This window comes from Tachysurus vachellii, chromosome 18, assembly GCF_030014155.1.
Source record: "Tachysurus vachellii isolate PV-2020 chromosome 18, HZAU_Pvac_v1, whole genome shotgun sequence".
Classification (NCBI taxonomy): domain Eukaryota; kingdom Metazoa; phylum Chordata; class Actinopteri; order Siluriformes; family Bagridae; genus Tachysurus; species Tachysurus vachellii.
In genome coordinates this window covers 19563622-19587169 of record NC_083477.1, presented here as the reverse complement: position 1 = coordinate 19587169, position 23548 = coordinate 19563622, and the positions used below count along the sequence as shown (strand labels likewise).

Here is a 23548-nt window from a genome sequence, read left to right as displayed (position 1 = left end):
AGAGAGCTGGAAAGTGACTATTTTTCACGAAGCATCACAAGGAGTTGGTGCGTGTACAGGGACAGGCTGTCAGCGCAAGTGTTAGGTGCTTCATTTCCGGCAGAAACGCACGATATGTCAGCTTCTACTTCCTTACTCTGAAAAAGCAGATGGAGCAGAGCCTGCGCTAAACGATAACCGCAGACGGATAACAGAACACAAAACCTCTCAGGGTCTCGATCAGATACAAAAAAATCTGCTCTCAGCTCCACACGCATGATGGATTTGCGTGGGTGGGGGTGGGGTGGGGTTGGGGTTCAATGCCCTACTAATGGAAATGAATGATCTGTAATATCTACAAAACATGTTTCTCCATTTTATTTACAGTAGGCAGACATGTTGGTTGGCATTTAAAACCTACAGGAAAAAGCAGGGCTTTTTTTCAAGCAAATAACATTCTTAGGTTCATGGGATTTTTTTTTGTTCTTTCTTTTTAGGTTAGAAAACACACAATTGATGTCAACTGAAAATACTTTCCATCTTTTTTTCTATTTATAATATTATTTAGGGAAATTCTCTCTCTCTCTTGCTCGCGCTCTCTCTCGCTCGCTCGCTGCATTTGTTCCTGCAAATTCAAAAAGAAAGTCTGTCTATCTATCTATCTATCTATCTATCTATCTATCTATCTATCTATCTATCTATCTATCTCACTTATGTTATTTTCTGTCAAGAATTTTTTTGTATTTTTGCAACTGTTGAGAAACAATTTATTCACTAAACAATTAGATAAAAGAGATAATTAGTGCTTATTTTGGGGGGGAAAAACATGTATCTGAGAGTAATTTTCATCTTTCAGTACTTTATTTATATTTTTTTATTTTACTCTTCAAAATATTTTTTTATTGATATATTGACAGACAGACAGACAGACAGACAGACACGCAGACAGACAGACAGACACGCAGACAGACAGACAGACACGCAGACATGCAGACAGACACGCAGACAGACAGACAGACACGCAGACAGGCAGACAGACACACAGGCAGACAGACACGCAGACAGGCAGACAGACACACAGGCAGACAGACACACAGACAGACAGACACGCAGACAGACAGACATGCAGACAGACAGACAGACAGACACGCAGACAGACAGACAGACACACACGCAGACAGACACACACGCAGACAGACACACACAGACAGACACACACACAGACAGACACACACACAGACAGACACGCAGACAGACCTTTTTGACCCCTCTGGCCGAACCTCCGATTCACATTTTTTGTTGCAGTGTCGCAGACTGAAGGTGGCTCACACTACATTTTCTTTTCTCACACACTTCTTCAGCTAATATAAGCTCATTCCATTTCAGTTTTTAAACCCACTTTATTATTGATACCTCCGCACGCTTTTTGCTTTCGGGAGTCTCTCCGTCCAGCGCGGGTTTATTCTTACTTTCAAGACGTTAGGATATTCGTTTCGCGCGTGTCGTTTACATCGAAGTGCTTCTCAAATATTTATATGGAATTGTCTGATGTTGTTCTATCACTAAAGCTCTTTGTTTGTGTGTGTGTCCTTGATGTAAATGGCTTTAAAAGTACACGTACAACTAGGTGGTGTTTTATTCTAAATATAGAATTAGCTAGATTCAGGATGCGTTGAGATACTTCAGTACGCACGCAACACTATTGATTATTGTTTACGCCGAAGCATTTGTTCCTGCAAATTCAAAAAGAAAGTCTGTCTATCTATCTATCTATCTATCTATCTATCTATCTATCTGTCTATTTATCTATTTATCTATCTATATGTCTGTCTGTCTGTATGTCTATTTATCTATTTATCTATCTGTCTATGTCTATCTGTCTGTCTGTCTGTCTGTCTGTCTGTATGTCTATCTATTTATCTATCTGTCTATGTCTATCTATCTATCTATCTATCTATCTATCTATCTATCTATCTATCTATCTGTCTGTCTGTCTGTCTGTCTGTATGTCTATTTATCTATCTGTCTATGTCTATCTATCTGTCTATCTATCTATCTATCTATCTATCTATCTGTCTGTATGTCTGTCTGTCTGTCTGTCTGTCTATCTATCTATCTATCTATGTCTATCTATCTATCTATCTATCTATCTATCTATCTATCTATCTATCTATCTATCTATCTATCTATCTATCTTTCTGCCTGTCTGTCTGTCTGTCTATCTATGTATCTATCTGTCTGTCTGTCTGTCTGTCTGTCTATCTATGTATCTATCTGTCTGTCTATCTATCTATCTATCTATCTATCTATCTATCTATCTATCTATCTATCTATCTATCTATCTATCTTTGTGCATTTGCAAACAGAATCTGGGTTTAGGAAGATCTCAAAGGTCAGATTAAGGCACACCAGAGGCCGCCTGCCTACTAAATGCTCTCTCCCTCCTTACCTGTCTTCTCATAGAGCCTATAGAGACAGACTTCACAGTCTCAGATGTGAGAATATGCGAATTCAAAATGTTTCACAGTGCCTTCGCAGTTATTTGTCAAAAGCCACAGAACTTCTATTCACACGGCGGATGTAACGACCGAGCGCAGTTCGCGATCCAAGCGCTTTCCTTTTCAGACTTTGTGTATTCGCTGCTCCACTTTCCCATCCCCATCACTATAAATGTGCATCTCTTTTTTTTTTTTTTTTTTTTTTTTTTCTTCCCCTCCCTTTCCATTTGCTTCCTCATCCTCTTGTTTTCAGCGACCCAAATTGTTCTCATCCGGTATGCACAAACACGCATCTGTGACGCTTCAAATATACCACTGGTTTGTTTTTGTGTTGTTCCCCTTCCTCCTGCTCCTCCTCCTCCTCCTCCTCCTCCTCCCTCCTTCTCCCAACCCTTTGCGTTCCCTTTTCAGCACATATTGTGGGTAGTGTTTTCGATCGCACGTTATTTTAAGCATGACTTTATGTAAGAGAATAAATTGCTCTCGGAGCGAGAGTCTTCTCCCGCTTTCTCTTTCCAAGTTAAGACGCCGAGTTTGAGACGGATGAGTTGGGAAAAGCGGGCGTCGGCCAAAGCTTCAGCGTTTTCTAAAGCTCGAAATTCTCCAGAACATCAAGAGCTCGATTTTTATTTTATTAGTATTTTTTTTTTAATGTAATACCCAAGAGTGGGAAGAGATTGCTGAGAATTTTTTATTTTATTTTTTTTTTTCCTATCAAATACTCATTCTTTAAGAAATCTTTAAGAAAGCAGCTTTAAGAAAGAAAACGTTTCTCTTTCGTATTCCGTCTCCACCATGTGAGCATGTGGCATGAATGCTAATTTATTCAACGTTACTGTTGTTTTTTTGTTTTTTTTTTTAATTCGCAAGGTGAGAATTGTCTCTAAATCAAAAGCTGTTCACACGGAGAAGAGTTTTTCGAGGCCGACTCCATAGTTCAAGTGCTCGCTCACACACACGTGTTTGAAGTCGCAGATCTGCTTGGCTTTAGTTGAAAAGGTGCGAGCTTAAGTCTACAGTCAAACCACCTCTTATTTCACACCGACTCGGTTCCTGTTTGCCCCGAAAGGTGAATCTCTTTCTCTTTTATTTATTTATTTTTCTCCGAAGAAATCTAATTTTAGCTGAAGTTAGGCCACAGTGTTGCCATAAATTACCCGTCACTGATGTGACAGCTGTGCGAAGAAAAAAAAAATATATAGAAATTGCATTTCAGCATCAAAAATGTCTCTGCCTGCCTGCACCCGACGAGAGATAAACTCAAACCAGAGGACATGAGAGACGTTTACAGAAAGGAGGGAGAGAAGGAGGGACAGGATCAGGAAACAGATGGAGAAAGGAAGGAAGAGCAGTGGATGAAACGGAAAGAGAGACAGATTAAGGATGAGACAGCGAGAGGTGTTAGTTAATGAAACGATCAAAACCATTCAAATTTCTGGACACTTCAAGACAGATGTTGCCTTGGTTTCAGACCTCGACAAACCTTATCTCATAGATTTCCACATGTCCAGCTCCTGGAGTAAAAGCTATCTGCTTTCACCAACAGCAGCACTTTCTAGTCAAGCGTCAGTAGTGAAGTTTCTCAGCTAGTTTCTGTCAGTGACTCCGAGGTTGACTTTTACCCCTTTTCCACCCAAAAGAACCGAGTGCTGGTTCAGAGCTAGTACTGGTTCTGGTCCAAAGTTGGTTCCACTGGCGAGCCTTCTAAGAACCGGTTTGCCTTTCCATCGGTTAGAGAGCATCACAGAGCCGAGTCTGACGTCACTGTATACGTGTCACTTTACACAGCAACGTTAGCGCAGCAGCGACAAACACAACATCAACAATGGTGGATGTTGCTTTACTGTTAATGCTCACGTCTTTGTGAACCTACATTAACAACCAAACGCAGCGAATCCAACGTGTACGTGCAGCTCCATGTAATCTGTATAAACGGAGGTTGTAATCGAGAAAGTACATAACATTATTTTATCATTAACACAGAAAAATGTTAGCCTTAGCATGTAGCTAACTACTATCATGTGTGCTGATAATGTATCATATTGCGGTAATGTAAAAGTGTATTAAACATTAGTATACTTAAGGTACATTCTCAAATAAATCGCTAACATTAGCCCCGCCCACAGCTCCTAACGCAAGCGGTACTTAAGTCTAGACCAGCAACGTTTTGGTGCTACTTAAGAACCACTTTTCCTGGTTCAGAGAAAAAGAAAGAACTGGTTCTAAATTAGGCTCCGAACCAGCACTCAAACTGCCTCGGTGGAAAAGGGGCATTTTGTGCTTCATGTCCAAATCTGTCCAAATCAGTGCGACTGGTTCAGGACACTGCTACACGGCGATCAGCTTGCCAAACTGCTTCAACTCAATCCTTTAGAAAATTGGTGGATTATTCAGAGCACCAGGTGGAACTGCAAGCCATTCTTTTGAAAGAATTGGAATTGACCATAAGTCCCAAGACACTTATGGCTGTTTTACTGGACAGGATTGGTGGTGTTAAGAACTAGGAAAAGAAATGACCAATTTTTGTTTCAGGAAGCAGTAGTAGAACTAATCCCACCCTGAAGCAACCATATACAGACGTTTGGTAACTCGGTATATCCAAGAGTTTTGTATATATGCCAGAGTTTTATATATGAGAGGTAGGTATATAGGGGAGTTTGGTATATAGGAGACTTTAGTATATAGGAGGGTTTGGAATATATGAGAGGTTGGTGTATAGGAAGGTTTTGTATATTGGAAAGCTTGGTAAATAGGAGAAGTTGGTAAATACGAGAGTTTGGTGTATACAGTAGGAGAGGTTGGTGTATAGGAGAGGATGGTGTATAGGAGAGGTTTGGTGTATAGGAAGGTTGGTGTATAGGAGAGGTTTGGTGTATAGGAGAGGATGGTGTATATGAGAGGATGGTGTATAGGAGAGGTTTGGTGTATAGGAAGGTTGGTGTATAGGAGAGGGTTGGTGTATAGGAGAGGGTTGGTGTATAGGAGAGGTTGGTGTATAGGAGAGGTTGGTGTATAGGAGAGGATGGTGTATAGGAGAGGATGGTGTATAGGAGAGGTTTGGTGTATAGGAAGGTTGGTGTATAGGAGAGGTTTGGTGTATAGGAGAGGATGGTGTATAGGAGAGGGTTGGTGTATAGGAGAGGTTGGTGTATAGGAGAGGGTTGGTGTATTGGAGAGGATGGTGTATAGGAGAGGTTGGTGTATAGGAGAGGGTTGGTGTATAGGAGAGGGTTGGTGTATAGGAGAGGATGGTGTATAGGAGAGGTTGGTGTATAGGAGAGGATGGTGTATAGGAGAGGATGGTGTATAGGAGAGGTTGGTGTATAGGAGAGGTTGGTGTATAGGAGAGGTTGGTGTATAGGAGAGGTTGGTGTCTAGGAGAGGTTGGTGTCTAGGAGAGGTTGGTGTCTAGGAGAGGTTGGTGTCTAGGAGAGGATGGTGTATAGGAGAGGTTGGTGTATAGCAGAGGATGGTGTATAGGAGAGGATGGTGAACAGGCTTTGAATCCGATCTGAGAAGCTCAGTGCAGTAAAGCTCTTACTTTCGCCTCAGCAAGCTGTCGGACTTCCACGTCACTGACTGCACTCAGGCTCGAGTGTGTAATGAATTTCCTTTTTTTTTTTTTTTTCTTTCCCTAAACGTGGCCTCTGTCTTTTTCTGCTGGTGCAAGAAGCATCGCCTTAACAATAAATCATTTCTCTTATTGCCTTTCCACTTCTAAAAGGCACATTTGAAAGCCAAATTGTGCTGCAAAGAGGTTTTTCTTTCTTTTTTCTTTTTTTTTTTTCCCCCCCCTCCCATGATTTGAGCCCCGGTCATGGTATTTTCAGTTTCACCATGGAGACGAAAAAAAAAAAAGAATACTGTGAATGGATAAAGAAAAAAAAAACGTATTTTGTCATGACGTACAGTGTACATCGTGATCCTAGGGTCCATAATAAGATTATTTCATGTAGGGGTCTTTTAAGAAGTGTAATAATATTAGCACGCTGAGCGACCAGTGGAAAGCGACGTGCTGTACTCTGGTTTTAGCTGCAGCTTCGTTCCTTCGACGTTCAGCTTGAAGGAGACATTTTTTTTCCCTCATTTGCACAAATGGCTAAATCTCTTGAGATTTTCACTTTATTCTCTAGAGCCATGTTGCTCTAATGGCTAAAACCTTGTCTACATCACTGTCACACCTCCTCCATCAGGAACCAGAGGTTTGATTTTAATTTGATTTTCAGCCAGAGCGCTGATGAACTCTCGAATCTGGTCATGATTCAGACTGGTGGTGTTTATTTCATCGTCTATAGCAGCCATATCAGCTTGATATCAATGCCCTCGTCGTTTCTATAGCAACAACCTAATCTGCAAGTTGTTAATAAAGTCGAACCTGTTGGTACAGACATTGTAACACAACCACATCTGGTGGAAAAAAACAACAACAACCTTTTAGGACACAAGCAAAATCATGGTGGCTGAATACACCACCATGATACACCAGAATACACCAGGCTGAATTTTCACTTCATTCCCAGTGTTCCCAGTAAAAGATGGTTACTGGAGGTGAATGAATGAATGAACGAGCGAGCGAGCTAGCTCACTAGTATCAGCTATGACATTTCAGATTCTGACCCTAGTACCAGCTAACACAAGTGTTTCACTCGTCTTTTCTGAAGGATGGCCTTGAACCAGCTGTGGCAGTCGGCGCCAGATGTTTCCAATAAGAGGGGGATTATGTAGGAGCTCTGCACTGCGACTTTATTACTTCTACATGCAAAAACAGGCGGTTAAAAAAAAATGCGAATAATGTTTTGTTTGTTCACGTGCTAATAAAACCGCACACGTTATGTTGACATCGGTGAGAAATCATCCGTTATCGAACACAATTTTCCCGAAGACGTCCCAGCTACGGTGGGTTCGGTTTTTCCTCTTCGGTGAAACTTTCACACCGACAGACATGATACTGGATATGCTTCTGTTATCCATATGTGATATCCTGCTTCTGTGGTTCTTGTGACGATCCATGACGGTCCACCTGCAACATAGACCACACTAAAGGATTTAGACGTTTAGAAACGTTAAGAAAAAATAAAACAAGTATAAATGCCAAAAGAGTAATTTGTTGCTTTGTCTTAGGAGGAAAACAAAAGATCTCAAGTGAATTAGTTGGTAATGAGTCTCAGATGTGAGCGACCGATCGCCTCTTGATCGGTCCAAGCATCGTCTATGATTTCCTCTTTTGTGGATATGGCAACTATCCGTAGATATGCTAATAATTAAGTAATTATTATTATTATTATTATTATTATTATTATTAATTTTTTTTTTTGTAAGGCAGTGACAAAGACCTTATTCTCCCTTTAATGACAGTTTGGTTATTTAATAATAGAGAAAAAAGAGAAAAAAAAAAACTCATTTTTTATGCAGATCTCAGAAAGAAAGATTCCTTAGAATCCAAATCCAAAAATCGTTCTCGTAGCCGAGGCGTCTAAAAGGCACGGAATTATATAACACGTGTATGTTTTGCATCAGAAGCACAACCCACACACCAGCTCGGGTCTTCAGTGTCAGCGTGTCCTCCGAGATCTCGCTGTTGTAGTGTCCTCGGCGGTTCCACAAGGTTCCGCATCAGACCGAACGACCCATCAGCTCGGCGTCGATCTCTTCCTTCAGCAAAGGTCAAAAGGCTTCTTCAGACAACATACGGAAAGTTTTGCACTCCTCCGTGCCTCCGTTAAGCTGCGGGTTCGAGTTTGTTCCTAGACCACTCCAGAACTCCAGAAATCAAAATCGGTCTCGCACGTCTTCCCAAATTTCTGGAGTGCTACCCAAATAGATTCTTCCCATCTAAGTGCTCAAAGTCTGAAGTACAGCTTCAAATTTTACGTCGTAGAAAAAAAAATACACACTCTTAAGTGTTCCTAAAGTACAGAAGTAAAAGTGGACGAAAAGGCTCACCATAGATAAAGACATCTACCTCTAATTTTTATCTGAAAAACGTTCCTGACTTCGTCTACGTTTACGTCAAAGTCAATAACTCCTGAGCTAAACGCTGTTACTACACAAATAACACCTCTTTTCTATGGTAGTAATGTAGAGACGCAGCTACAACCGCGTTTTGTGTAGTAACAGCGTTTAGCTCAGGAGTTATTGACTCAGGAAACTCCAATCTGTGAATATGTGGCCAACTTCCTGCTCCTTCAGTTCTCTCCAGTGCTGGAAAGCTGATCCTATATTAACACGTCCTACTTCTTACCTTATCGTAAGCCTTTCTTCGCTTTCTTTCTTTGTTTTTATCCTCCGTGTCAATGTTAAAAACGCTTTCTGCTAATGTCACACATACGCACTGAACACTCTCTCCGCCCATATTGACAAGACACGCCCCTTTCTGCTCATTGGCTACACGTTTGTTTTGATTTTTGTGTTGTTTGGTGGCCCAACACAGTTTTCTGAAGCATTTCTCAAATATCGAGACCCCACCTTCAATGAAATGTCGTGAAACTCTTTCAGCGACTTAAAAGAAAGCAAACAAATCTATCTGAATCGAAAATTTCTAGCTAGGAGGAGTTAGCATGCAAGCGTCTGTTGTAGTCGAGTCGCCGCAGTGGCTGAGCTGCATTACTGGAAGATTTAGCACGCAATGCACAAAAAAGGATGCACTCTTTCACTGTTATTTCATTTGTTCTTTTCGGCGCTCTATGAGCCGTTTGTTTTTAGGTTTTTTGGGTGACGCTAAATGTAAAGATGCTGTGTCATGTACGCGTTTGTCCAGTAAAAACAGATTTAGAACATTTCAGTAATGCAAATTTGCTTTTGTCTGTGACATTTACGCCCAACTTTAATTAATTCTCGATACGTGTTAGGGTTTTTTAACACTTTGCATGTCCATACCTTGACTTTTTCCATTATTACGAAGTATACGGTAGCTTAAATCACTATTATTTACTCTTCACAACTGAAAAGCATCTCAATAAAAGTAAAAGTGACAGTGACGTGATATACGGCTAAGTACGGTGACCCATAATCAGAATTCGTTCTCTGCATTTAACCCAGCCAAAGTGCACACACACAGCAGTGAACACACACACACCGTGAACACACACCCGGAGCAGTGGGTAGCCATTTATCCTGCGGTGCCCGGGGAGCAGTTTGGGGTTTTTTCGGTGCCTTGCTCAAGGGCACCTCATTCCTGGTATTGCCGGCCCGAGACTCGAACCCACAACCTTAGGGTTAGGAGTCAAACTCTCTAACCATTAGACCACGACTTCCCCATAAACATAAACAGCACCTTGACTCTAGAGTAAGGCAGCATCATATTCATCTTTACCGGACACAAATTCCGGCAGAGCTTCAGCGATCCCGTGCTGAAAGTATGCACTTTCCCTCCGTCGCCTCCGTATTTACTGTCCCGCTATCAGTTTTCCAGGTCCTTCTCCAAAGCTTTTCTTCTAGAAACAGGAAACCAGGCATCTCAGGCTGTTATTTTTTTGCCTAGTTTGTGGGAAAAACAAGGCTTAAGAGAGTATTATCTCTGCCTTAATATAGCTTTTAGGGGGGTTTTGTTCGATTACATACAGTAAATTCTACCGTGAGGGGGAATGCATGATATTCAATACACCAAAGCTGGATGTAGAGATGCACTCCACAGGAAACCTGCCTTGTGCGTTGACTGCATTCGGCAACAATTCCTCCGAATCACACTGCTGGATTTTTTTGTTTGTTTTTGTCCTTTTCTTTTTGTCTCTCATTTGTTCAATTATCTCAGGCCATTCTTTTGGTTTCGCATGGATGCTTTGTGGTAATAATTAGGCCCAAACAGGTGCTCTGCTGTCTCGCACTCATTATAGCATGTGTTCTTTCTTTCGTTCTTTCTTTCTTTTTTATCATTATTAAAGGCTTTTCTGATGTTCTTGCTGTTGCTCCTGTCACGCTAATTAAACCGCAGAAGTCTAGTTTAAGGCCCTGAGCACAGAGCATTCTGTGATTTCAGGTGACGGGCTATGACAGCTTTCCTTTTCTCTCCTCTGGGTGTCAGGTGCGGCTCCTTCGAGGCCACGATGTTAAGACTAATCTCCAGACATTTCCCTTTTCTTTTTTCTGCCGTGACGCGCGCGCTGGCACTTTAATATACGCACTCATACTTCAGCTTCAGGTTGTCTAGTGATTCCTGTTGCGATTTGTGTGATGTAGCCGGGGATTAACGTGCCATTTCTGTGACATTTCCGAGCTCGGAGAACAAAGCAGGAGTGTGTGCTGCAAACTCTCCGCTCCTAGCTCTAAGGGAGCCCGGTAATTAGACGAGGCATTAAAATGTTAATCTAAATTGTTTCTTAACTCTTACCCCTCTTCTCCTGCCTTCCTATTTCCCCCATCTCTCTTCATCTATCCTTAGCTTTTAGTTCTATTCTATAGACGTTTATATTTTCATTCATTCATGTCGTACGTTGTGGATCAACCTGCTTGCGGTTAAATCCCACGATCCAGCAGTGCGTGCGCGCGTGAGTGCGTGTGTGTGTGAGTGTGTGTGTGTGTGTGCGAGTGGGTGTGGGTATGTGTGCGCACGCGAGAGGTTTTTACATTAATGGTGTTCAGAGCAGTAGTGTGTAATGTAACGTGATGGATGCGTATCGCATTTGCACGACTCGACAAAGTCATATTCTGTCATGAACCGATTACAAATAAGAATTGTTCCAAATCCTGTGTTGTCTATATAACTGCAGGGATAGAGGGGTGAATGAGGGGTGAATGAGAGGTGCACTGTTTATTTTGTGTATTCCGGTTAAAAAACCAAGAGATGAGTTTTAGGTTAAATCTAGAATTAGAAGAAAGAAACATGCGCTGGATATTAGTTTCTCCTTCTTGCTTGTTTTTTAGTGAATCAGTGAAGCAGCTTTGCGTTTCAAAGCCCCGGTTATCAGCTCCTAAGCAGTGTGTGTGTTATGTGGTGTGTGTGTGTGTGTGTGTGTGTGTGTGTGTGTGTGTGTGTGTGTGTGTGTGTGTGTGTGTGTGTGTGTGTGTGATGTATCTGTGCTCAAATCACCTCTGTTCATTTACAGTAGCTTCAGAGCTCCAGAGACACGGCTTTGGCGCACACAGCTGCAGGATTAATGCTCGGGACGCTATCCAAGCCAAGCAATGCATCATCGTGCGCGCGCTAAACATCGCTGATACCAATATGATGATTTGGAGTAATTATCCTCCGGCGCTCGTGCGCAGCTGATACGACTGCACGAGAGCATAATAGGTAGATGCATAATGCAGTACATGGGTTTTGGTACATGGGAAAGTAGCACGAGGGCGGGGATTTATGGGATTGTGGATTTTTTTTTTTTCCACTTTTTTTTACACCGACAACGTTACACTTGCTCTTGGTTTTCCGAATCGATGCCGTGTTCCTTTCAATGGGGATGCGTATTGATCAGACGCATCTGCGTATTGATCAGATGCATCTGCGTATTGATCAGATGCATCTGCACGTATAAAGCGTGTTGGTTTCCGGCTCATGGTGTAAGGAGAGTACATTAAGCTCAGAGGTCTGTGCAGAACCCCACAAAAACAACACCACCCCCCCCCCCCCCCCACCCCCGTTTAAAAGGAAACACGCAGGGAAACAAATGGCTAAGTGTCAGTGTTTAAGTGTGGCTCCGTCTAGAAAGGTTACAGAAACAAAGCGCTTCAGGTGTCACCGTGGTGAAGGGAGAAGAGGCCGAGAAAAGGACACCTGGGGAACTAAATGGCAAATTAAATGTGAAATTTGCAGACATGTGTTTAAAGACACGGGGCGTCTTATTAGGAATTCACACCTTAACACACACACACACACACACACACACACACACACACATTATTCCAGAGACGAGAGCTGGACAAACAAGACGCGCTCTCTCTCTCCCCCTCTCACTCTCTCTCACTTTCTCTCTCCTTCTCTCTCTTTCTTTCTCCTTCTTTCTCTCCTTCTCTCTCTCACTTTCTCTCTCTCTCTCTCTCTCCCTCTCTCTCTCTCTCTCTCTCTCTCTCTCTCTCTCACTTTCTCTCTCCTTCTCTCTCTCTTTCTTTCTACTTCTCTCTCCTTCTCTCTCTTTCTTTCTCCTTCTTTCTCTCCTTCTCTCTCTCACTTTCTTTCTCTCTCACTCTCTCTCTCTCGCTCTCTCTCTCTCTATCTCACTTTCTCTCTCTCACTTTCTCTCACTTTCTCTTTCTTTCTCTCACTTTCTCTCTCTCTCTCGCTCTCTCTCTCACTTTCTCTCTCTCTCTCACTTTCTCTCACTTTCTCTTTCTCTCTCTCTCCCTCTGTTTATATCGTTAAGACAAATTTAAGTTGCATCAGGTATCTTTTTTTTTCTTCACCGTTAACACTAAAGTCAGTAGAGTTTGACATGCGAATGATTCCCGTATTCCAGAAGTCCCGCCCCCTAGTGGCCTCGTAATGCGTGTATAAAATGACTGACAGGAGACGCATCCAAACACTAGCACTCAGTCCTTACAGGGTTTCCACGAGCTTGCAAACAGTTACGTAGATCTGAGCTAAGACCTGTCATGTGACGTCATCACCACGCGCATCCAGACAAAGGAATCTGAAAAGTCATTTCATCAAATCCCAAATTGCCAGAAAATCAGCCATTTTTTGGTCACAACAATCACAAACAAACTCCCAGAGAGACTGAAGAAGCCGTCCAGACAATATGTCTTCTTTTCAGCACCTTAATACATTTTAATGCCTTTGTTTAAAGACGTTCATTTATCTACTAATCCACGAACGAGCGACTTGACCGTTTGTTTTGTTTTTAAAAAGAAACTCATACATTTTTCATTCATTGCTAGTGTTTGAGAATGCATTACACTAAAGACAGTAACTCGGTGCTAATTGGAATCCGTGGGTGTGGAATACAGCAGTGTGTATCACCGAGTGTGTGTGAGTGAATAAGACAATGATGATTACAGATACACGGCATCTCTCAGGATAAATCCATACGCTTAAGCCAAAATCGTATATTTTCATTTTGCTCCGGCTACATAACCAGCTGGAAGTTCTCTACCTGAAAGCCTCTACAGGAGTGTAATTAAAGGAGTTATGGAGCAATACCCCAGAGGAGTGCAATCACCCCTTGCCGCTCGAAAAAAAAAAAAAAAAAACCTCCACCCCGCGCCTCGACTGTTTAGAGGCACTGCTCAATTAGACGCTTGTCGTTAATCGTCTGAGGCATCCAGCTGGAACTGTCTGGAATCTCTGAACTGATACCTGTTTATATCTCACTGACACTGGAGACTCCTTCTATAAATGTTTCCTATAATATTAAATCTATTAAGAGCTGCGCAAACTATTATTAACACCTCCTGTCCAATCAGAACGGAGCATTTATAAGAACTATTCAGGGGAAAAATCATTAGATGCACGTCTATATCCGAGCAGCAGAGAGTAAACGGCTGGCATGAAGCCGTGGTGGCCATGGAGCCATCGAAAATACTGGCATCAGTACTGAATGCATTACGGCTTCCTGTCTGTGGACACACACACACACACACACACACACACATGGCGATGAAGAGAAGAGGAAAGAATGAGGGGAGGGAGTGGACGTGAGGATCGAAGAGATTTCAAACCCAGACTGATGTCTGCGTAAATATTTGCTGTCTGCTGATAAACACGCATCCATCAGCCAGAAGCTTCTGGAGGCTCAGACAATCCTAATAACATGTATGGTCTTATATCGGTGACCGTTACAGAAAAACATGCTTTCGTCTTCTCCAAAAAAAGAAAGGCAAGATAAAGGGCCTGCTGTAAAGTTCACCCACAGAGCAGCTCTGTCATGAAAGAGAGAGAGAGAGAGAGAGAGAGGGAGAGGCATTACGGCCACAGCACTATGTTATGGAGTCACTGGCACATGAAATGGTTTAATATTCCGGGGCGGTAGCTTTAATGAAATTAATTTCAGAAGCCATTGTAAAGAGCTGATGGTGTCATAAAGCGGCCGCTTTATAGCCGTCGTCCATCATCGTGATCTCGTGACGTCTTGCTTCGCCGATAAAAAGACTTTAATTGGCTCCGAAAGGTTACGCCAAGCAACAGGACACCTGTTTAAAAAAAATAAAAAATAAAAAAATGCACGGGCTTCTCTTCTTTTGTCTGGACGCACAAAAAGCGTGACGGCCTCCAGCATCGTGAGGAGTTTGTCCTGAGTGTTATGGGGACGTACACGAGGTGAGGTGAAATGTCAGGGCGGAGAATCAGATTGTTGTTCTGGAAGGAGAAGGAAAATAAAATGACAGACTTTTCTTCCAACTATACAGTCGTTACAATCTCAGAGTCAGTGTTACCATGGTGATGCTTCCTGTTGGTCCAGCTCTGAGGTGTGAAACTGGAGATCTGGTGGTTTTGGGCTCTCTTAGTGCATCCGGGTCTCTAGTACTGGTCCTGTTTTTGAGACTAAAGATGGTATTGGGTTTAGGGAATGTTCAGACTTCTGTGTGGTTCTGTTGAGTACATGCTCAGGCATGTTCTTAGACTCTTAGGGCTGTTTTCTTTTACCCCAAGGTCCGGGTCTGGTCTGAGGGTTCTGTTTAAAAGACTTGAGTTGATGTTTTGTTGAGTTTCAGACAAGTTCGTTGGGTTCCTTTTTAACCAAGGATCCGATTCCGACTACATGTTCAGACATGTTTACATGGTTATGACGTTCTCTCAGTGGGACTTTACCACCAGAATCACATCTTTAGCCCATTATGGTGAACCTCATAACTCCACGATTGTGTCTGGACATGTCTCTTAAGTGCTGCATTCAACAGTGTAAACTGATGTTATGGTTCTGTTTGTGGTGTTAAAGTCCTCTGTGAGGATCTGTGTGTGTGTGTGTGTGTGTTTGTGTTACTTCAGATTTATTGTATAGGGAGCGACACTTACAGTACCGTTTGTTCTCCGTGGCACACTTTAGTTGTATTGCCAGATCTCAGAAGCAGCTGGGGCTCGTGTTTGAGGTCTGATGGGAGGCGACAGCGCCCGGCGGCCCGGACTCCCATCCCAGCGGTCAGCAGCTGCTAAACAGCGTTAGCGTCTAGTACCACATCTGGCGGGGGAGATGTTTTCAGACGTGACATCAGGCTAAACCTTTTTATATCAGCTCCGAGTCTTTTTTTTTTATTATTATTAATATTTTTATTATTATTATTGTTGGCATCAACGCCACGAAAACCTCTTAAAGATCTCAGAGGTTTGCTGAATGTATGTTTTTATTTATTTATTTGTTTGTTTGTTTATTTTTAAACAATTAAAGATGCAAAAGAGACAAAAAATGCTACTCAGGAGAGATTTTTACATGGAAGTCGGTTCCGCTCAAGTGCACAAGATCAGGTTTCTCATCAAAGGTTAAGATCATAAGATGGTGTTTATTTCATTTGCGCACTGATCCATGAGAACTCGCAGTTAAATTCGCTGTTGTGCGTGTGTGTGTGTGTAGGGGAAAGATGGTGATGAATGAAGGTACTGCGTACATTATAGCAGGGTGTGTCTGTGAGCATCATCCATCAGCCTTACGGAATGACGTTAATTTGAAACTCCGCACTCACACGAATATATGCCTCTTTGTCTCATGCATAAATGATTCGATCCAACGGAGAAAAATGTCGGTGCCGAGCGAGATCTGCCGTGCGCCTCGTTTAGGACGTATAGACTTCCCGATGCCACAGATCATCTCCGGGTACGGTGGCAGCTCCTGGTATCTGATCTGAAGAGCTCTGATGTGTGAGAGGTGTGAGGTGTGTGAGGAAGGTGTGAAAGCGCTGCGCTGTAACGTCACCTGCGATATAGCCGAAGGGAAGCCGATTCATCGCTCGGTGAAAACTCTGAGAATCGAGTATTTCAAACTCAGCCGTATAGTCGGGATGTTCCACCGCTTCCTGTTCCTGTGTTTATACTCGAGTATTATTGAGGTGCTTTTCACCTTGAACGCGTGACCTTAGCTGACGGCCTTCTGCAGGCCTTCAAGCTCCTCCTCTTCAATCCTCTCTCATTTCTGTTCATCACAGCAGCTCAAATCCAGCGCCTTTACGTTCTTCTCAGCACCTTAACGTTCTTTCAAAATATTCCACAACTCCAGGACGTCATGCTGAAGAAGAGTCGGGTTTTGCGTCCATGTTGCGGAAGCAGACCGGGTTACAGGCTCGTCGTGTCGAATCTACAGCAAAAAAAATAAAAAAAAACACTGAGGGTGACCCTGGAGAGCTAATGGCAATCATCACAGCACTAAATTAAGACTCATTAAGTAGAACGCACCCGGCGAGAGCTCGCCTTCAGGTTAATGAAAGCCGTTTTGAGCCGAGGTGGACGTTTTGATTGTGCTCGTCCTGCAGTTACCCTCCTGTAACGTAAACCCCGGCGTTCGTCTGCCCAATGATGAGAGGAGCAGCAGGTTAATCCTCGTACAGCAGGTTGAAGCCTGTAAAAACGTGAGGTTTTTTTTTTTCTCCTCTGTCTGACAAAATGCAACCACTAGCCGTGTGAGGAAGAGGAAGAGGAGGAGGAGGAAGAGGCAAAATGAGACAGAAAGCAGTAAGTGATGTATGCCCTTCATTGGACACAGAACATTTAGTTTTCATTAAGAGTTAAACACGTACACGATACATTAGTGGGGGTTCAATAGCCGCAGCTCAGCTCCTTGTCGCGTTTCAATCTGATGAATTAGCAGCTCGGATCTAGGCACGAGACGACAAAAGGAAATGGAAAGACGGGCATTAATATGACTTATACGCAGAGCGCCGTTCGCTGCTTCGTTCCGATTGGTCACAAAGCCGTTGGCTCGTTTTCTCAGAGCGTCGCAGCGTCTTGCTGTCTCATCATCGATAATAACGTTTTTTGTTTGTTTTTGTTCATGTTTTGGCAGAGATTTGTAACAGAGATAAAGCTGTTCTGCTCATCGGTTACTATTTTCCTAGAGCTTGTGTTTTAAAGCCTTTCCTCTCCTCCACTTGTTACCGTCACATCAACCTTTTCCTTCCTCCGACGTCACGGATAACAGTAACAGACTCGTATAACGTGTATTTGATCCTAGAGCCTGAATAAGTTCTAACCTCTAACCTAACTTTCCAACACAGGACTAGTAATAGTTATTTACCGTGAATTGAAACTTGCAGTAATTTGCACCCCAGTCGATACAAAGCAAATCCTGAGAGTAACCTGCAGTGTTTCTTTAAGCATCTCATCCCCTCGACTCTCAATCTATTTCCAGTTCACCTCCGGAGGCCTTTTAAAGGTTACTCGCTTCACCTCCGTCGCGAGCGTGGAAAAACAAACGCACTCAGCGAGGAGCAGATGCCCGATTGTTCTCCAGCGTGGGTGGAAAAGGATAAATTAGCAATTCATCCTTAATCACAAGGAGCAGGAAAACATTGCGCCTAATGAATGAAGCTAGTGATAGGGCGTCGTTTGTCAGAAAGAATCCAAAATCTGAGCGCCGCCGGCTCATCATCCCTCACTGCAGTCTGATCATCATCCTTCACTGCAGTCTGATCATCATCCTTCACTGCAGTCTGATCATCATCCTTCACTGCAGTCTGATCATAATCCCTCACTGATGTCTGATCATCATCATCATCATCCCTCACTGCTGTCTGATCATCATCATCATCATCATCATCATCCCTCACTGCTGTCTGATCATCATCCCTCACTGCTGTCTGATCATCCTCCCTCACTGCTATCTGATCATCATCATCATCATCCCTCACTGCAGTCTAATCATCATCCCTCACTGCAGTCTAATCATCATCCCTCACTGCAGTCTGATCATCATCCCTCACTGCAGTCTGATCATCATCCCTCACTGCAGTCTGATCATCATCCCTCACTGCAGTCTGATCATCATCCCTCACTGCAGTCTGATCATCATCCCTCACTGCAGTCTGATCATCATCCCTCACTGCAGTCTGATCATCATCCCTCACTGCAGTCTGATCCTAAAACAAGGAGTCTGATGAGGTAGAAAATCACTCTTTCTTTCGGGGCTCAGTGACATGAAACTCTGGAAAAAAAAGAGAAATATTTGCGAATTTCTGGGTGATATTGATAGTGAGCTGGTGGAATATCATCCTGGTGAACGGTGCATTGAAGTGCCGTGGTCACTGAGCGAGAGGGATTTATGGCCTACGATCCATCAGCTCTGATCTTAAAAGCCTGTGATTAACAACGGAGAGGAAGCAAGGCTTCAGAATGGCTTCTGTTGAAGCCTGACAAGGCCGTACTACTCACAGGCCTTTTACTCTGCCTGTTAACAAGCCTGTGTGTGTGTGTGTGTGTATATACTACACAGCGTACATCACAATGCAAGGATCAAAACACACAGAAATTGCCGAACACACTGATCCCACTAAGTCACACTGTAATGCTAATTTCACCGTCCGTCGGTAGCATGACGTCGTTCCTCGGTAGGCGTAATCAGACGTCATCACACACACACGTAGCTACACATATCAGAATCCACTGAAGCACCTCAGCATCAAATTCACTTCTATGGTTTACCCCATGAAAGCACGTCCTCATTTTTTTTTTCTGTCTGTTTTTGTTTTTTTTTTTATACGGCAGGAGCGGAGCACGCCGCCACGGTGACCCACCCTCTCCCAGTCGCCTTCTCTGACCTGCTGCCTCACTTCCTGGTGGAGCCGGACGACGTCTACATCGTGAAGAACAAGCCGGTGACGTTAACCTGCCGCTCGACGCCCGCCACTCAGATCTACTTCAAGTGTAACGGAGAGTGGGTTCACCAGGACGACCATCTGATCGAGCGCACCGTCGATCCGGCTACAGGTAGGAAAAAAAAACAAAAACAAACGTAAAGCTGTTTCACTTCATGATTTCTTAACCGTGTTGTTTTTTTTCTTTTCTTTTCTTTCTTCCTGCCACAATTTCTATTCAATTCCAGGAAGTGCAAAAAAGCTACTAAACAATTAAACCAGTTCTTATTTCATTTAGCCGTTCGAGAACTCATCTCCAGCTGTCGCGTAACACCTGACGTTATCATCAAGCCTGCTTTCAAACACATTTTTCTACTTACATTAGTGAAGAATGATGGGATTATCAGAACCCATAATGTGAAATTGCATTACTTTTCCATCACTTGTGACATTAAAAAAACAATTCTTCCAGCACAGCCAGACTTTTGACTTCTCCAAGATGCATCTTAACGTCAGGTTTGTGTCCTAACAGAGTTTTAAAGTGAAAAGTTTTTTTGAAAAAAAAAAAAAAAACGATCGAATTTCAAAACGGACAATTATGAGAAATTGATGTCTGGCCAAGAGCCGTGTTTAAGCGGAGACGGTATAAATGAGCAGTTCCTGGGTCCGGAGAGATGGAGAAGGTTCTAGGCGCTGCCCAGAGATTAGCGTGATTGATGCTTTGACTAGCGTTCAGGGAAAAAAAAAAAAAAAAAGCTTTCGGAAACGGTGAAGTACGGCGTTTGAGGTTTAGAAATGTGGATTTGGGGGGAAACTCGACACACAAAAGAAGAATAGGATGCACAAAAGAAGGACGCTCTTTTCCCAAATGCATTCTTTCAGTAGACAGAAGGCAGCAGGAAGCTTAGGCACTCTTCCAAACCAATTTACGCCATGGCTGCAACCTTTATTGTGCATAAGACTTAGCTTAGGTTTTGTTTGCACTTAGGACTGTTGTGAAGGCTTGTTGGCGTTACGGGCTTAACGCTGACAGTGGCTTTATCCTCGGAAGAAAGGCATAAATAATAAGTCAGATCTATCCAATGTCCTTTATCCACAAACTTAGGTGCGTGTTTTTGGGGTTTTTTTTTCTTGCCTCCTCAAACAAAAAAGCCATGTTCCATTATCTGGATTCTGAAAGACTGCATTGTTTTTAGACACAATTTTTTAATTTTTTTTTTTAAAGCACAGGATTTCTTTCTTTTTTCTTTCTTTCTTTAATTTTTTTTTTTCCTTTTTTTTTTTTTTTTAACACTCCCCAGAGGTTTAATCAGTGAGAACATTTCACTAAATTCGTTACCACGACGTAAAGTGGGCGTGTTTCCGGAGGTCTTGGAAAAACGCCTTCTTTCAAAAAACGAGCATACTACGAAGGACAAAACAGTCATACAGGTAGATTTATTTTAGAAAACAAATAAAGAACCAAAAACTATGGTTAGGGTTAGGATTAGGGTTAGATTATCAAATAGGCCACGTCTAACCGATGATGCAATATCTGTTACGCTGTTCTGAAATCCCTGGAAATACAGTAAGTGCATCCCCTGCCTTGTCAGCTTAGACCCCGCCCCTCAGTCCATTACAGAACAGTCAGCGGAAAAAACAAACTTAAAAAAAAAACTGCTAATTTTTCATTAAAAAATATTATTACGCTTTATTCCAAATCGCAGATTCCATAATTGCAAAAAAAATTTATTCTAGTATTTGAACTTCATATCGAACTTCTTAATATTTCTTATTACAGTTGTAGATCAGTCAGACGTAGACGTTGGTTTTGTGTAGCTTACGTCTCGATTCACGCGACTAGAGTCTAGCCTCAAAATCTCAAAACAATAAACATCCAATCAAATCATCGAGCTCTTTACGGAATTGGGACTTTTGTTACATGCGTATTGTATTGTATTTTATTTATTTTTTTTTTTAAAGCACAGGATTTCTTTCTTTTTTCTTTTTCCTTTTTTTTTCCTTTTTTTTTTTTTTTTTTTTAACACTCCCCAGTGGTTTAATCAGTGAGATTTGTGTGACACTGGCAGAAGTACGATCATTTGTTAAGCCCTACCTGTCCGTCTGATTTTTTTGTGTGTGTGTGTTTCACCACCACACTGGAACGAGCTTCCATCAGGCTCTAATTGGTTAATCTTATTGCTTTAGGAAGTAGCATTAATGTCATTTCGGCTGAATCTAGATCACCATAAACGCTACACGCACGTATCCGTGCTTCGTGCTCGCTAGGCAGACGGCCTGAAATACGGGACATTTGTATTTTATTTTTAACCACAAGGCCACAATCGGAGAGCACGAGACTCGTGTAAGACCTTCAAAGTGCATTAGAGTGCCATCAAACACGCACCGCTTGTTAAAATCATTACCACCCAATCAATAAAATCGATTCATATTGAAAACATACTGTAGTAAATCATGAATCTGTTAGTCCGGACAGCCGGGGAAAGCTCCACGCCGCAGGTTCCCATCGAAACAAATCCGTTTTAGGACAAATGTTCTCTTTAACAATGTTTCATACAGTAGCACAGTGTAACACAGTCATTAGCCACCATTTAAGTTTGATTTGTTAGCTTATAGCGTCTTATAAGAACAATAGAATTATTACTACAGGATTCTCTCTCAACTCTGTCCTTCCTCTCTCTAGTTTGTTTTCCCCTCTTTAGTTTTTTTGTTTACCCTCTTTAGCTTGCTGTGTTCTAATGCTAGTTTCTGGTCCGGATTTGTCCGCTTTCTTGTTCGACCTTTTGTTTTCCGTCTCCCTTCGCTTCTTATTTTGCCTTCTTTCGCTTCTCTGCATTTGCTTCTCTCGTTAGTTTGCGTTCCCTCTTTAGCTCCTTTACTCACCGCTCTGCTCTTTTCCACTAGTTTGTTTTCTCTCGCTAGTTTGTTGTCTTTCTCTACGTTTCTTTCCCTCACTGTTTCTCTGCTACTCGTTTATTTTCCCTCGTTACCTTCCTTTACTCACTATTTTGCTTTCTTTCTTTCACCAGTTGTCTGTTGTTCACGTTTTCTCACCAGCTTTCTTGCTTTCACTCATTTTATTTCTCTCCCTATCTTTAATTTGCTCAGACTTTCGGGCCGTTCAGAATATCTGTGCGATTGAACCAGCGGCTGCCAGATTTAAACTGAACTGAAGTTCTAGCACAAGCACTTGCAGCCACTGGAAGGTCACTAACAGTTCTCTTATTATGGCTCAGAACCCAACGTTGACCTCATTAGGAAGTGGATTTTAGCTTTGCTGGGAATGAAAGTTTATCTTCGTCTCAGCGTGACCTGTCATACACTGATCACAGAGTCCTTCCTCTTTTGCTAAATCTGTCTTTTTATATCTGCTGGTTTGTTGGTGGTCACTGAACCGGTGTTTGTACAGGATCAGTATCAGCTGCTGGTCAGTGAAGAGAAGAGATACTCTTTCCCTCCCTCCCTCTCTCTCTCTCTCTCTCTCTCACTCTCTCTCTGGGATGATGGGATCTGATCATGTAGGTCTGATGTCCATATAACAGAGACAGAAAAAACGCCTGCTGTTTGTCGCCGTCACCTGTCTATAACACGCACTTAAAAAACTATTTGTTTTATGAGCCTGTCGTTTATCAGCCGTGTCTATTACCTCGTGTTTTGCCCAAACAGACATTGGTGTATTAATTTAACGACATTTTTGATGAGCCTCTTGTCCTTTCCCTGTCCTTTGTGTGTTTCAAGCCTTTCAATCCTTCAAGCCTTGCCTATAGCTTGTTATGCTCGTCTTTCTGCCAGCCGAGTTTTACTTTTTCTTTTTTTTTTCTTTTTTTTTTTGTCGTTAAAGGAATAGAATTTGGACCGTAAAGCCGTCATGTTTACGAGGACGTCTCATTAAGCATGCAGCACTATCCCACTGGCTGCTAATGACAACAAGCCCCAGGCAGTTTGGCTGCTCAGTAGCAAAAAAAAAGCCCCGCCGTTCTCTACTGCATGTGGTTTAAAGTGAAAGATTCCATATCGGTTTTATATCATGAGTTTCATATGTCACTGCCTTAATGAGACATAATGTAAGGAATAAAATATAACAGGAAGAGATGTTATAAAGGCAAAAGTGAACGAAGTCTACGCTCGTCGTGTTTATACGGTTTACAGGCTTCCATGTGAAATACAGAAAGCTAAAGCTTCTTAGATGGTATACGCATCTTGCGAAATGTTTGGTGTTAGCCCCGCCCTGTCGGCATTCACTAAATTCGTTACCACAACGTAAAGTGGGCGTGTTTCCGGAGGTCTTCTTTCAAAAAAAGAGCATATTACGAAGGACAAAACAGTCATACAGGTAGATTTATTTTAGAAAACAAATAAACAACCAAAAACTATGGTTAGGGTTAGGATTAGGGTTAGGGTTAGGATTAGGGTTAGATTATCAAATAGGC

At 42.4% G+C, this 23548-nt stretch overlaps 1 protein-coding gene across 5 annotated transcripts in view; it reads left to right on the top strand.

Annotated features, from left to right (window-relative positions):
* unc5a (unc-5 netrin receptor A) overlaps window positions 1-23548 on the top strand; it is a 184068-nt gene that overhangs the window by 77173 nt on the left and 83347 nt on the right. For 4 of the 5 annotated variants that reach the window (XM_060892717.1, XM_060892719.1, XM_060892716.1 and 1 more), the window contains exon 2: window positions 19030-19251. In XM_060892717.1, coding sequence (XP_060748700.1) covers window positions 19030-19251 — 222 coding nt within the window. Of the gene's footprint in view, window positions 1-11592; window positions 11707-19029; window positions 19252-23548 lie in introns of those variants that run through there. The other variant, XM_060892720.1, reaches the window with a different exon arrangement.